This window comes from Phaethon lepturus, unplaced genomic scaffold (genome assembly GCF_000687285.1).
Source record: "Phaethon lepturus isolate BGI_N335 unplaced genomic scaffold, ASM68728v1 scaffold882, whole genome shotgun sequence".
Taxonomy (NCBI): Eukaryota; Metazoa; Chordata; class Aves; order Phaethontiformes; family Phaethontidae; genus Phaethon; species Phaethon lepturus.
In genome coordinates this window covers 9,173-22,943 of record NW_010525283.1, presented here as the reverse complement: position 1 = coordinate 22,943, position 13,771 = coordinate 9,173, and the positions used below count along the sequence as shown (strand labels likewise).

The 13,771-nt window shown below is 49.4% G+C and overlaps 1 protein-coding gene across 1 annotated transcript; it reads right to left on the bottom strand.

The window, feature by feature from the left end:
* Positions 1-1,785: 1,785 nt before the first annotated feature.
* Positions 1,786-11,577, bottom strand: LOC104616192 (transmembrane protein 151B-like). Its single transcript, XM_010282674.1, has 2 exons — positions 11,560-11,577; positions 1,786-3,216 (listed from the first exon to the last, which is right to left on the bottom strand). The coding sequence occupies exons 1-2, from the start codon at positions 11,575-11,577 to the stop codon at positions 1,786-1,788; spliced, it is 1,449 nt and encodes a 482-aa protein (XP_010280976.1).
* Positions 11,578-13,771: the final 2,194 nt, after the last annotated feature.

Sequence of the window (13,771 nt, the reverse complement as noted above, 5' to 3'; positions counted from 1 at the left end):
ACACACAGAACATACTTGGGAGGAAGCATGTGTTGCCAGCCCTTCTAGGGGCTTGGTTTCTTACCTATTTCTTGGAGGGAGTGACAACACTTCGTTTTTGAAAGTGACTGTATTGCGACTGTATTGCATTCTCGTGTGAGTCACGGTGGATAATAATCTCTGCCATCCACATGACGAAATGGTACGGAGCTTACTCAGCATATGACCATCCCTTGTGGGATGGAGGTTTGGCAGGTGCAAGGTCCCTGGTGGGTCCTCAGTGTGGCCATAAGCTTCTTGGGTTGGTCCCTGGCTCTTGGGGGGGGTCTCCAGCCAGGCCCGGAGGGCAGCCCACAGCCCAGGATGCAGCAGTCCGCTCCGCCAGGACCGGACACCTTCTTGGGTTTGGCATTGCTGGGACTAATTTGATAGTTTCTGGAAGGTGCTGCACCTGCTACGGGGGAAGAATTGCGGGAAGAGCCCGGAGCGCCGGCAGGAGCAGCTGGTGGGGCTGGCTCCCAGCTGTGCTCCCTGCCCGGGGCTGGGGTGGCACAGCGTCCCGCCTGGGAAGGTGGGAAGGTGGCAGTGGGCTACGGGCCAAAACCCCTCCCCAGGGCACGCAGAAAGCTGAGGGCAACGTACGGCAGTCCTGCAACTGCGCTAACAGACAGTGTGGGCGGAAGAGCTTCCTATCAACTCCAGACTATCAGTGGGAGGGTTAATACCATATTTACCTTTCCTTCTCCAGCCCCTCTCCCCTTGTCCAGCCCATGCTGCTCTGAGCAAGAGGTAGGGATGAAACAAACACAAACCAGACCCACAGTCCTAAAAACAGTGGCACTAGCAGGGCACTGATCTACATTACGGCTCTCAGCAATAGCTAACAGGGGTGGAGCTGGACAAGGTTAACTACAGCTGGAAACGCAGCAGCATCTCCGCTGCAGACCAGGCAGGGCAAGGTGAGCAAAGGGCTTTTTGCTTTATTGGTGTACGTCACTGCTCTGGAAAGAAAGTCCTCAGCTCTTCTCAGGGGCACAGCCTGTGGCTGTGTCAGCAGTTGGTGACATTTGTGCTGCGAATACCTCACTTTTGCCCGACGGAAGGCAATTACACCCTGAAAGACATCCTCACCAACAAAACCCCAGAAAAATTGGAAAGCAGAAGTGAGAAAACTGAAAAAAAAGGAAGATGAGGGTAAAGCGAAAGGGGGAGAACATGAAGAAAAGAGAGAATAAATGACAGAAGAAGAGGAAAAAAGACTGGTGAAAATAAAATAAATAAAAAAAGCACCTCGTTTGGGGTTTGCAGGAGGTGACTCAGCGCCTGCAGATCTCAATTCTCCTTCTGAATTGACTCTGGCTGGCTGCTTGCCTTTCTCCTTGCTCTATCTGAGGTTCTTACCTTGCAGGGCATCCAAGAGGGCAAATACACTGCAAAGCACAGGCTTTATAAATCCTCCAGTGGCAACAGCGGTCAAATGCTGTGAATGAAACATAAAAGAAACAGACTGAGGGTGGGATGGGAGGAGAGGCAGGGAACCGAGGAGCAGAGAAAGGGCGAGGAGTGGAAGAGCAAAAGGAAGAGGGGAACAAATGACTAGGGAGACCAGCCAAAGGAGGGGGAGAAGCTCTTGGAAATGAGGTCAGCCGTCGGTCAGAGTGACTACGTCCTCTTGCAATGGCGGGGGAAGAGCTGAAGCTCGTCCTGCCGACCCACTGTGCAGACTGACGCTTGCAGGCTCCCCACCAGCAGGACCTCTGCAAGCCCTGTCCCGGGGCAGAGGAGCCGAGAAACCCTGGAGGCCTGTCACAGAGAGGTTTCTAGACAGGAGGAGCGCCTGACGTAGAAATGCCGCCCATCATGTCCCTCCGGCCTGTGCACAATCAGGACAGGGAAGAAGCGGGCGTCGTGGTAGGTCGGGGGGTTTTCGTTGACAGCCAGCTGGCTGGAGTAGGAGCAGCACTGCTCGTCCTGGCAGCCCCGGTCCGCGATGCTGCTGCTGCGGCTCCTCCAGAGGCCTGTCCTGTGGGAGCCATGGATGCGGCAGAGGGAGAAGCGGCTGGTGTTGAGGGAGAGGCGGGAGTTGCCACTGCAGCTGTGGAAAGCATGGCGTGAGAAGATGGAGGAGGTGCTGGAGGCATGGTTGCAGCGTTCGCAGCCGTGGGCTGTTTCGCCGTACCGGCACACCGTGTAGCTGTTGTAGGCTGGGGAGTTGGCCAGGTCCATGAGCATGGCCTCTGAGTAGCTGGGGATCAGCTGACGGTTGGTGCAGATGTGCCACTCCAGCTCGGTGCTGTCCTGCGTGGCATCTCGGGGCATGCGGTACCGGTACAAGGGTTCTTCTGCCGCCGTGGGCACCGTGTACTCAAGGCCTAGCAGCTTCTCCACATGGTAGTGAACATAAGCAGTTCGATACTCTATGAGTACCCTGAGCGGCCACGAGACCATCAGGATAGCTGCCACCCAGAAAGCATAGTGAGACACATACCACGGGAGGTGATCCGGGTCCCCATAGGCCATCATAAGCTCTTTAAAGTCCACGTTTTTGAGCTGCATGCCCTCCCTCACCTCCATGTAGTCATCCAGCCCCTCGATCTCTGTGAAGAAGTGAGCCCTCTGAGTCAGGTAGGAGTTCTCAGATTCAATATTGGCAAAGCTGAAGCACTTGGTGAACCTCAGCTTGGTGGCTGTGTAGCTCTCCAGGCCCAGAAGCTCCTTGGAGATGTCCTTGTATCCACAGTGAGAGTAGTCAAACTCAGCTTCAGCCACGTGGGTGTTGACTCTCTCATGGTAGACTTGTGTGGTGGTGTAGGCATCGCCATTGCGGTAGCGGGTCACCTGCCGGGTTCGCCGCACGAAGTGGTAGCTGATGGCCTTCCACCAGATGCACGGAGTGGCTTGTTGCATGCGGTTAATGCATTCATAGACACTGTCCACGTCCGCCTTGTACTGCAGCTCTCTCTTGACGTGGCAGTGCCAGCACTCCACCAGGTACACCACGTACAGCATAGAGAGGAAGGCCAGCGGGATATAGACATAGCCGTCCGAGCACGGGCTGTCATGGTAGATCATGGACTTGCCCTTGAAGGAGCTATCAAAGCTGAGCTTGGTGACTCGGGCCAGCTGACACCAGGCCACCGCACCCAGGCAGCCATACATGAGGATGGAGAGGAGGAGGCATTTCCAGTGGGACTCTCGGCACATGCAGGCGCTGAGGGACTGCTTCACAGGGCGTTGCTTCAATCACACCGCCGGGGAAGGGGGAGAGAAAGACAAAAAGAGAGCGAGGAACCCGTCAGTCATGCCGCTTTGCACAACGCACACGGTAACTGCTGCTTTCGAGACTGCATCTGGCTTTGCTCTCGACTGCCTGTGGCCTGGGACACCACCCTGCTTGATATAAATGTGAACATAAACAGAAACACCGCGCCAGGGACAGAGGTCCCTGGACAAAGAGGGGATCTGGGATCCTCCTGGATCTGGGGAGGGAAGTTGTTCGCGCAGCAGTGACGACTCGTGCCCGCACCCCCGTCGGACGGGCCCCTCCGCAGGGGGAAAGACGGGTCCCCATCCCTCTCCCTGCCTGGAGCCACCATCATCTACACACCCCGCCACCTTCCAAGGCCAAGAGGGCTTCGCAGCACGTGAACAGCCGAAAGCGTGGGGCTGTGGACTTGCCCCTTTGCTTTGCGAGCGCCCAGTGCCTGGGTTCCCACACGGTGCTGCTGGGGAGGTTCGGGAGCAGCACCCATTGCAGGGCTGAGGCCCCACGGGCCGTGCCAGCACAGAGGGACCAGCACTCTGTGGAGCTGGAGCTGCTGCCTGACTCAGAGCTGACTCACACCCAACCCTGAAACCTACCAAATGATCGACACCATTTTTCTTGGAGGGGAGCCATCGGGAAAATTACTAGATTCAAGTACATTTAGTTGAAAAAATTGTCAGGATTACAGCACGGTGCAGCATAGCTTCAGGCTGGTTAGAAGACTAACTCCGACCTACAAAGCCTGAAAGTTAAGGGTGTATGCGTGAATATTTAAAACGTAGCAAATCCCCCTCTTTCAAGTCCCAAAAGTCAGGCTGGGAGTAGAGCCGGAGTTGGCACTCTCGCACTCCCCCTGCGTCCCCCGAGACGGTGTGATTGCAGCCCTTACCCTAGCCATGGTGCACTGAATCAGCTGCGTTGTCACGCTATGTTGGGCTGTAACAAAAAATGCCAAATCGAGCCAAGCAGCTAGCGGAAACGGAGTTGTCTCCCTGCAAAGAGCAGGAGCAGCATGAGTGACGTTACGGGCTGGCAGCTGCCCGTCTGTAGAAAATGCGTGAAGCAAGACCCCCGCTGCCCTGACAGGTAAATGTGGAGGGCTGTCTGCATCCCCCTTGTTACCGCCATCCTTGGCCTCCCCCCTAACCCTGAGGAAATGACAGTGAGAAAACAGATACACGCTGATATTCATGCATCATCATGCCCTCTGCTGAGGCTGACTTCATGCAAAAATAGAAGCACACTGTTACTCCTTCTCCCAAGGGGCCACCTCTAATGCATCAAACTGCTCCATAGATGACAACAGATGCCAGGTTTGGGCAATGTCTTCCCTTTCTTTCTCCAAGGATAAAGTTCTCCCCTAGTATAGCTTATCTCAGACCCACAGCGGTTAGGATTCAATAAGTAATCTCGAACCACCAAGGAATTTAAGGAGCAGCATCTTAGGACTCGGGAAATAATAGCATGGTGCCACTAGAAAGAAGAGTTTACTGTCTTCTCAATGACATGGAAACATCAGCATCTAACCTTGCAAGGCTATAAGGTCAGATTTAATACTGCTTCTTTTTTTCTGTGAGAGAGAACCACTTCTAAGTAACTATAGAGGGTTTTACGGCTTGCTGCGAGCACTGCCAAACTGGACTTCATGGGGTTTAGTTTTGATTTTGTAGCTTCTAATCTGACACTGTGTAAGTGCAAGTGCAGACTAATTTTATTGATTTTAGGGAGCTACACCAGTATTCATCTGCAGGGACTACGGGCAGAATCTGGCCCCTGATTCTTCCTGATGCATCCAGAAGGAATCTGTAAAGAATTTCTATCCTCATCCAAAACCGTTTGTATGTGGGTATGTGTCAGAAAAATTATTCTGGGCTGTATTCTCTTTACAGTGGCCAAAATGGGTGTAGAGAAGCTAAGTGGGTTATAAGGGACATTGTACATAACTTTTCTGTATATAGGGCAGTGAAAAGACCTTAGTACGGGTAAGAATAAGGCTCTTTTCCTTTGCCTTTTGCAGGAAACCTTGAGGAAAGCCACAAAGTGGCTTCAGGGAGTGCCTAAATCAGCTGAAAAATAACTATGGGTGTTTTGGGTGTGAATCCCTGAGCCTATGTGCAGTCATGGAGAGCTTCATCTCTTGAAACTCTTGTCAAATACCCACTGCTCTTTCCCAGCGTGGTTACTGCCCCAGTGTAGGCTTCTGCCCCAGCCGTACACGGGACCCCAGGTCAGAGCTCCGGGCTCTCCCAACTTGTCAGGACTCCACCAGGAATCACCGTCTTCTATTCTTTGTCTCTTCTTGACATGGAACTAGAGTTTTTAAGTGCTATAGTAATGCAAAAATATAGACTGCAATGAAGAATTGCAAACCTCTGCCCCTTTTTCCCCCTGAAGGTTTTCTGAGGCGAAGAAAATCCTAAAAATTAACATCTCCCTACTCCAGTCACTGGGACTGTGCAGAAGAAAACAGCTGGGCAATATTCTAACACAGGAATTTAAGTTCACACTCAGGCTTCCACAGGTACCTCTCATATAAAATCGCATATGGTTAATACTGTGAAGAATGCCAGTGGACCCCGTATGTCCAGCAGTCAGTTTTAATGTGAGTGCTTAAGTACTCCATGCAGCTCTGAGAACCCCAATTTTTACTATGACTTGTTGGAAGCGCTGTCTGCCTGGCCCTGGGCATAGCCGTGCGCAAGGACTGTCCCACATCAGTTAAGGCACTATATACCAAAGGCACTGCAGTCCCCACCTTCCCTTTGTCTCACTTCCCTTGACTAACAACTTCCCCGCTCTCTGCAGCCCTGTGGTCCAACTTACAGCCCACAGGCTGGCTTCTGCTGAAGGGGTGATTCAACCAGCCCTGCTGGTTAGGGTTATCAGTGGCCATATCGGAGCAGGCAAATGCCTCCTAATGTGCTTAGCTCCATGAAATACCATCTCCCCTTTGGGGGAAGAAATGGCTCTGGTCTTCTTCTCAGTCCTGGAGAAGCACTGGGCTGGGCTGGCAACAGCTCAGAGGCTTGCAGGTCCAACATGACATTTCTGTATGCGTCCTCCAGAGACACTTCAAAAATGGTCTTCAAGCCACTGCATGGAAAGGGCTGGATCAGCATGAGCCAGGTTACGTCCAGGTTACCTGCAGCTGTAAAAAAGGCAGCTTCTCTCCTCCTTGCACCAGTGAAGACATGCAGCCATAGAGCCCACTGCCACATCTCTCTGATTCATGCACCTACCACTCCAGTTCTGCAGGGCCTTCGTGTTCAAAACACTTTGGAAAAAACACAATTCTTTTCTCCTGGCTCTTCTGACCCACTGTCTCATACCCTCCTTTGAACCTAAGCAGATCCCACTCTCTGCAGGTCCCTAGTTATAAAAGGATCTCTCTTCCAGGGTCTACCCCCATGGCTGTCCCTCCTATTTCAAGTTCTGAATATGTTCATCTGGCCTATATCCCCTTATTTCTCCTTCTCTTTGCTGAAATAATTGTCCAACACAAATATGCTATTAGAAACACTATTAGAGTGTTTGTAAGAAAGACATGAAATAGAACATAATTACAATAAAAGTATCAGACATTCAAAAATCTAATAAGGAAATATATCTTTCCATCTCTCTCTGCGTAACAAATTCATTAATATGTTAAAACAGTGGCTCCCAGACTTTATTAATTAACATACCACCTTCTTGCAAGCATGGTGTTTGTGGTACTACGTGGAATTTTCTCTTTTCTGTGCATAGTGTTTCAGATCGAAACAGGGCAAGCTTGTATTTCTGGATGAGTACAACAAATGCTTAAGGAAACTAATAATTTCCATGATAATTTGGACCAGCCAGAGAACGGGAGTTGCGTCCTTTGAGGAATGCTGTGGGATCTGTGATGTTTTGATGTGGAACAAAAGTATAACCCCTGGAAAATGTTAATAGAGAAACATAATTGAAGAAAGCAAAGACACAGAACCTGACAAAGCTGGAGCCTAACAGAGACTGTCACAGAAGACATGGAGGCTCAGTCAGCAGGCACTGTGCCTGCGAGCTTGGACTCATGAATTTGGGTCTCTAACCCAAAGCAAGAGAGGTGTCCTTCCTCTCCTGCTTGTTGGGGGCTTTGCTTTGGGCTTTGCTTCTAGGGTTGACCCAAGAAATCTCTGACAGAAGATTAAATGAGCCAAAGGCTGCTCAGAGAAGCTATGGATGTCCCATCATTGCACGTGTTCAAGGTCAGGCTGGACAGGGCTTTGAGCAACCCAATCTAGTGCAAGATGTCCCTGCCCATGGCAGAGGGGTTGGACTAGATGATCTTTGAAGGTCCCTTCTGACCCAAACCGTTCTGTGATTCTACAACCACTTCTGTGAAGAGGGATGGCTTTGCCAAATCAAATGTTTCACCCAAAAGGTCCCAACCAGCTCTCATGACAAATTGTAAAAATCTCCTGCTTTGGATGGAATGCTGTAAAGAAGCACAGCCGAGCTGTCAGTATTACTGTTTATGAATTTCAAGTCGTGTTAAAAACACACGCTGTAAATAACATCTTGCTATGCTCTGGCATGCTGCTGAACAGCTTTCAGAGGCCTCCCTTCTCATCACACCTGACTGGATTGGAAACTACTGCTAATTCTCACCCACACTATCCATAATCACAAGCCAAAAGACACTTCACTCTTCCACTTAAAAACAACAACAAAAAATATTTCCCAAATTCTTTAGTATGAATGAGGAAAATGCCATGGACAAGAGCTGGCACGTGTGGGGAGGGCTGGGGGTGCCTGTGCTGGGGGCCTTATGGAGAGTGACAAAGGTTGGGGACAGCCCTGCACCGAGCTGTCCCCGGCCCCAGGCGTTCATCCCCGCAGCGCTGCTCCATGTTTGCATTGGGGTTTTTTTGGCCCATCATTTCCAGAAATCTCGGGGAGAGCAAAGGATCTCTGTACCACACAAAATGAAGAGGCAGTTCCACAGCCTCCGATGGTCTGTTTTCTGTCTGGTGGCATGGAGCCTTCGGAGACGCTAAATGATAGATGCTATTTAATTTGTTGCCGTAGTTGCTGGAAAATAATCTGGAAAGCCCTAACTGCTGACGGAGAACTGGAATTTCAGCTGACACCTGTAGCAGACAGGAGTTTCCAGGCTGGCAACATTTCGATTATTTCTCCTTCAAGAAAGTTCTGTGCAAAACTTAGTTTGCAAATGATAAAACATCCAGGCAGTGGCTGAAAGGGCAATTGCCTTCAAAGACACCCTCCGATGGCAGATGCCCAAGATCAAAAGCAGGTATGCAAGGACTGGTGTGGAGCCTCCCTCACGCCGGCACACCCTCCCAGCGCTCATCCTGGCTCAACAGCAGCCAGGTCGGGTTCTGGCTGCAGCAACCGTAATTAAGATCATTAAAACATGCTCTGTGTTGTAGCAGCGTGCAAATTTGGGCTGTTCATCTCACCTAGTGTAAAGCGGTGGAGAGGGAGCAGAAGAGGAGTGAACGGCCCGGCAGGCCCTCCTGCTCCGCAGCTGGAGCCAAGCGTGCTCTGGTGGCAAGAGCAAGGGACTGGTGGCCAGGGTTTCAGCTCTCTGACCCCTCCCTCGATGCCTGGCAAGTGACCAGCATTAAGATGTGAGCAGGTAGGTTGCTGGTAACCATTCTAAATGAGCCTGCAAGCAACTGCATTGCGGGTAGCCAGGACTGCAAAAAATTACCTCCCCTCAAACCCTGATTTCTCCTTAAAAGGCATATTTCAAATGTAAGACTGATGCTAGAGAACCAGAACAACGTGTTTCTGGCTGAGCAAATTGTGCTCGTGTCTCTGGGTCTCTTCCTCTCAATGGGTACATAAGAATTAATCAATTTCCCAGGGCACAGGTCAAGGTGGTCTGGGTGTCCCTGTTCTTCCAAGAGAGCCCCCCCATTAGCAGCAGGAGGAAGGGCCATGCTCAGAGAAGCACAGACTTGATTCCAGCAGCCCACGTTTTTGGGTGCCTAACCTCAAACTCTGGTGCCTCTGTTTTAGCAGTGATGGCTCACTGCTTTTGCTGACCTCCAGATACGAGTATGTCTGACAGCAGGATTTGTCCACTGTCCCCGTGGCTGTCCCTCGATGATCGTGAGGAGCCTTATGAGATAATAAACAGACAGACAGTTCTTCAGCACTTACAGGTAGTCATAGAAATTTCTCCTATCAACTTTGTAAGGCTATTCTGGGTCAGGAAGGTTCAGCTTCTGTTACAACCCAAACTACCTTTACACCATAAGACTGGAAGCCACTACACCTTCTCCCCGTAGCTCCTCTATCTCACACGCAACGCAATTTCACTCTACAGTCCTATGGACAGCCCAGTAACTAGTGGCTGGTAAAAGCTCATCTTCCATAAAGACACTCTGCTTTAACTGATAGACTAAAAGAAATGAAGAACCTGCAATCCCCTTTGTAATTTGTTCTGGTGATGAAATTTTACTGCCATTGTAATCTCGTCTCACTTCAGTCCCCATTCATAGCAGTGGGGATGCCCATTCTCTGGCTAATGAAAGATTCATTTCATATGACTGCCGCCTTTCTCTGAAGATACTTCTTCATTCTAATGATGACACCTCTCAGCCTTCTTTTTGACAATTTAAATGGGTCAAGGTCTTGAAGTCATTCACGGACATTCACAATGCACAGCCTTTTTTCTAGCTCTTTTTGGTGCTCTGCTCTCTCTCCAACACCTTGCGATCCTTCTTAAACGTGTACCCTGCAAGTGGGGACAGGAGTTCAACACTTTCTTCACTGGCATCATGCCAAAACATAAAATCACCTCCCATTCCCATTCATTCCCCCTTTTTACTGTCTCCAAGAGCTGGGTTAGTAGATTTTTTGCCCAGCACCACCCTGGGAGTTCAGCTACTCACCCACTTTGCTCCCAAGTACTTTTTGAGTCCCTGTTTCTGAGGACAGCTGAAGGGTTGGCTGCACTCTCCACCCTGAAATGTGTAACTTCAGATTTGGCTTTGGATTGAACAATGAAATTATCAAATGAAGCAGATCCCTCTGTAAGACTGTGCTCATCTCATCAGTACAGACCAGCCTGCTAATGTTTGTGCCAACTGTAAATGTTACCAGCAGTGATTTTATGCTTAATTCCAGTGGATAGTGTCAAATCTGGTAATTATTCCTATAGAACTCTGTCAATCTAATGGCTAAATACCCCACTAACTTATACAAGACAACTCTCTTCACAAAGCTGACTGTCGATCATAAAAACAAGGCTGTGGGTGTTATGTGGACACTGAGGTGCTCCTCACACTTCCAGTGCTCACTGCCAGGAGTAATCCCACATGCAGCTCTAGATACAATAGTAAGAGAAACCCTCCCAAAGCTTTAGTGGAGCACATTATCACCTAGCTTGCTGTTGCTGTACGCTCTTCATCACTAGCTGTATATTACTCCAAAAGTAGCTGTATGGCAATGTGGGCTTGAAGCATCTCTTCTTTTCCTAGATGCCTCAGTACTGCTTACGGCATGCAAATGATTATGGTGACTATGATAACCCTCTTGTTTTGTCCACTTCTGATTTTGACTGGCAAAATAAATTTGAACTGAAAGTTGCCAAACTGACCCCAACAGAGGGGGAGAAATAGTCTAGGAAGTCCAAAGGATATGGACCAAACTATTTTGGAGTTACAGTCTTTAAGAATTTGAATATATAATTTTACCTTATGTTTACTATTTCTCCATAGCTCCCTATTGACAAAACGGCTTTTTCCTCTTCTGTCAGACTTCATGCTTCAGTCTCCTTGAAAACTCCAGCACGAGCTGTATAAGCAGAAAATATGCTGCCACAGCATGAATTTATTCTAATGTTTGTTTTGTGGACAGTTTGGGGCCCAAGTTTGACTGTCTGTGTCTGGTTTGCAGCCAGATATCTGGGTTCCCCAATTTCAAAAGCATAAAATTCTCCTTTGGGGAAATCATGCCAAAAAACATTTCCTGTCCTTTTAAACCCCACATGTAAATGCGTTTGCCCTTGGTGGCTGACCTCAAGAGCTGCAATTTTGCTGAAGCAAAATGCTATCATGTCTAAAGGAAAGAATGAGAGAAAACAGAGGGTTGCGAAGATGTGGCCTGAATAGAAATAGACAAATGAGGGGGAAACACGGAGAGTGGGAAGAGGTGGAGGAGAGAAAAGGATAGCCTAGATGTGCTCCAAATGCCAGTGCCACTGAAGCAGGGGAAGGGCGCTGGCAGGTGAGGATGGAGACCAGCCAGCCTGAGCAGGGTCAGGAAGGGATCGGGACCAGAGAAAAGGCCTGGGTGAGGACCGAGTTGGGGGAACACTGAACCTGACAGCACGAAAGCATCATATAAGCCAGCAGTCCTCCCGGCCCATCTATGACCTGGAAAGCAGGACTCCTGAACGGCTACTTTCTCACTGCTGGGAACTTCTCAAAAAACACATCTTTGTCCCTGTCTCCTCCACACAGCCTGGGGAGTGGGATATGGTTGTGTTAAATTGGGGCAGAGACTCCCACGGAGGTGACAGCGTGTTGCAGGGCTGATGCTGCAGCTGTGTCTCAGTGAGATATGCGGCATCACAGCAGGCTCCTGCTCTCCGCCAAGATCTGGCTTCAGGGCTACAGGGTGACTTTACTGCTGTCTTCAACACCGAAATGAACCCCACAGCTCGGGATTACTCATGTGAGCAAGGAGTCAACCTTACCTTTTTCTTTTCTCTTTTATTTAGCAAGAAAAATCTTCCTGTCCATGGGGAAAAAAAGAGTGGGGGAAAGACTGACATAGGACTGGAAGAAAGGAAATAAAAGTAGAGGAGCAAGAAGAAAAAAAACATGGATAAAATAATGCTAGTCATAGTTTAATCTGTCTCTGCAGATTTATACAAGTGATGAATATATCCCAATGAAACACATGAAAGGGAAAGAATAGTGAATAACCACAAGTCACACGCTTTGGCAGGTGGTGACCTGCCTGGATGAAAGCAGATTTTTGTCTTTACCTACAAGACCTCTTTTGTCTTGATCAAGACAGAGCAGTGGAAAATGTTCCACCTGCTGATGGACATGGCAGAACATAACACAGAGAGGACCACCGAGTCCTTACTAGGCAAGCCCTAGGCTGTACTTCAACTGTAACTGAGGTGAGCTCTGACACCAGGACCAACCTCTGGTGCTGAGAAAGGCTTCACCATTTGTGCAGTAGACAAGGATGATGCAAGAAGAGCAAGGAGATCTCTAACACCCTTCCCCAAGCAGCCACAGCAGATGTGGGTGCAGATATCATCCTCCAGTTCCTGAGGTGATCCTGGTGAAAGACTGGCCCAAGAAGTCTGGGGTGACCAGGGAGAAGATAACTGCAGGAGAAGAGTCAGAGTATAACCTCTTATTGCCTCCTGGGGCCAAATGAACTCCTAGATCAGATACTCATTAGTACGGTGAGGAAGGAGCCTGCAGGGCTGTGGTAAACCACATGTGGGTGTACAATGGGCAGAAGTGCTCCTCCACCACGTGACCCAATCTGGGCACCGCATGGGGCATCGACAATAAGGCCTGGTGAGGGAAAAGGGAGATATTACAACAGTCACCTCATAAATCACCTCCTGTGGAGCCCAAAGCAAAATCCCTCCTGCCATCCATCTTGAACAGCAAGAAGCCCATTACCCCCAGCTCACGCTGCGCCAGCAGCCAGTGCTCTCAGTGTGGCTGCCAGCATGAAGGGAAAGGGAAATATAAGGGATAGAAGGCAACAGAAAAAGCCATTTTGCATCAAAAAGAATTTCCCTCCAGTCCTTGAACACGTAGCACGCTGGTTGCTGCATGTACATTTTGGATGCACCATTTGCTCTTCTGCCACGAAACTCCTGTGAGAATGAACGCTTCCTGCAGGCGGGGGCCATGACGTCAATGCCAAGCAGAAACGATGTTACTTGGTTTAAAAAGAAGAACCTGCATGTACTCCATGTGTTTGTAGCATCACTGACTCAGGCATTGGCTTCAGCAGTTGCCCTCCTGTGGTGAGCAGGGATCGCTTGGTGTCTTGTTGTTTAAGTCCCTGCAGAGATTTAATCTCTTCCTTCCATCAATAGAGCTGTCAGAGGGAATGTCTCAGGGTGGGAAGGTGCACAAAATGGTAGCATTAAACTGTCTCCTCAGCAGAGCATACTTCAGGACAAGATAAACCATGAAAAGGCACAAATCTTGCTGATTCACCTGAATTTCAGATGCTAGGACCCCCCTGAAGTACCACACAAAGACAGCCTTTTATTTCACACCATTCTCCCTCATGAATTCAAGCCACCATCTGAAGAAGAGGAAAGCAGAGGTCAGAACAGAAGGAGCCTCCAGTCCTCTCAAATGTCAGACTCAGCAGTAGCTCTTGCAGGATCCTTTTGAGTTCTTCAAGCAGAAATAAAGGAAATCCCAGAAAAGAGAGACATTTGGATCCCAGACAATATATATGCCGCACATCGCGGCAGGATGGGAGAGCCACTCACTAAAATACAAGGGTACGTTATGCGAGTGGTGTGAAGAATTTGGCCCT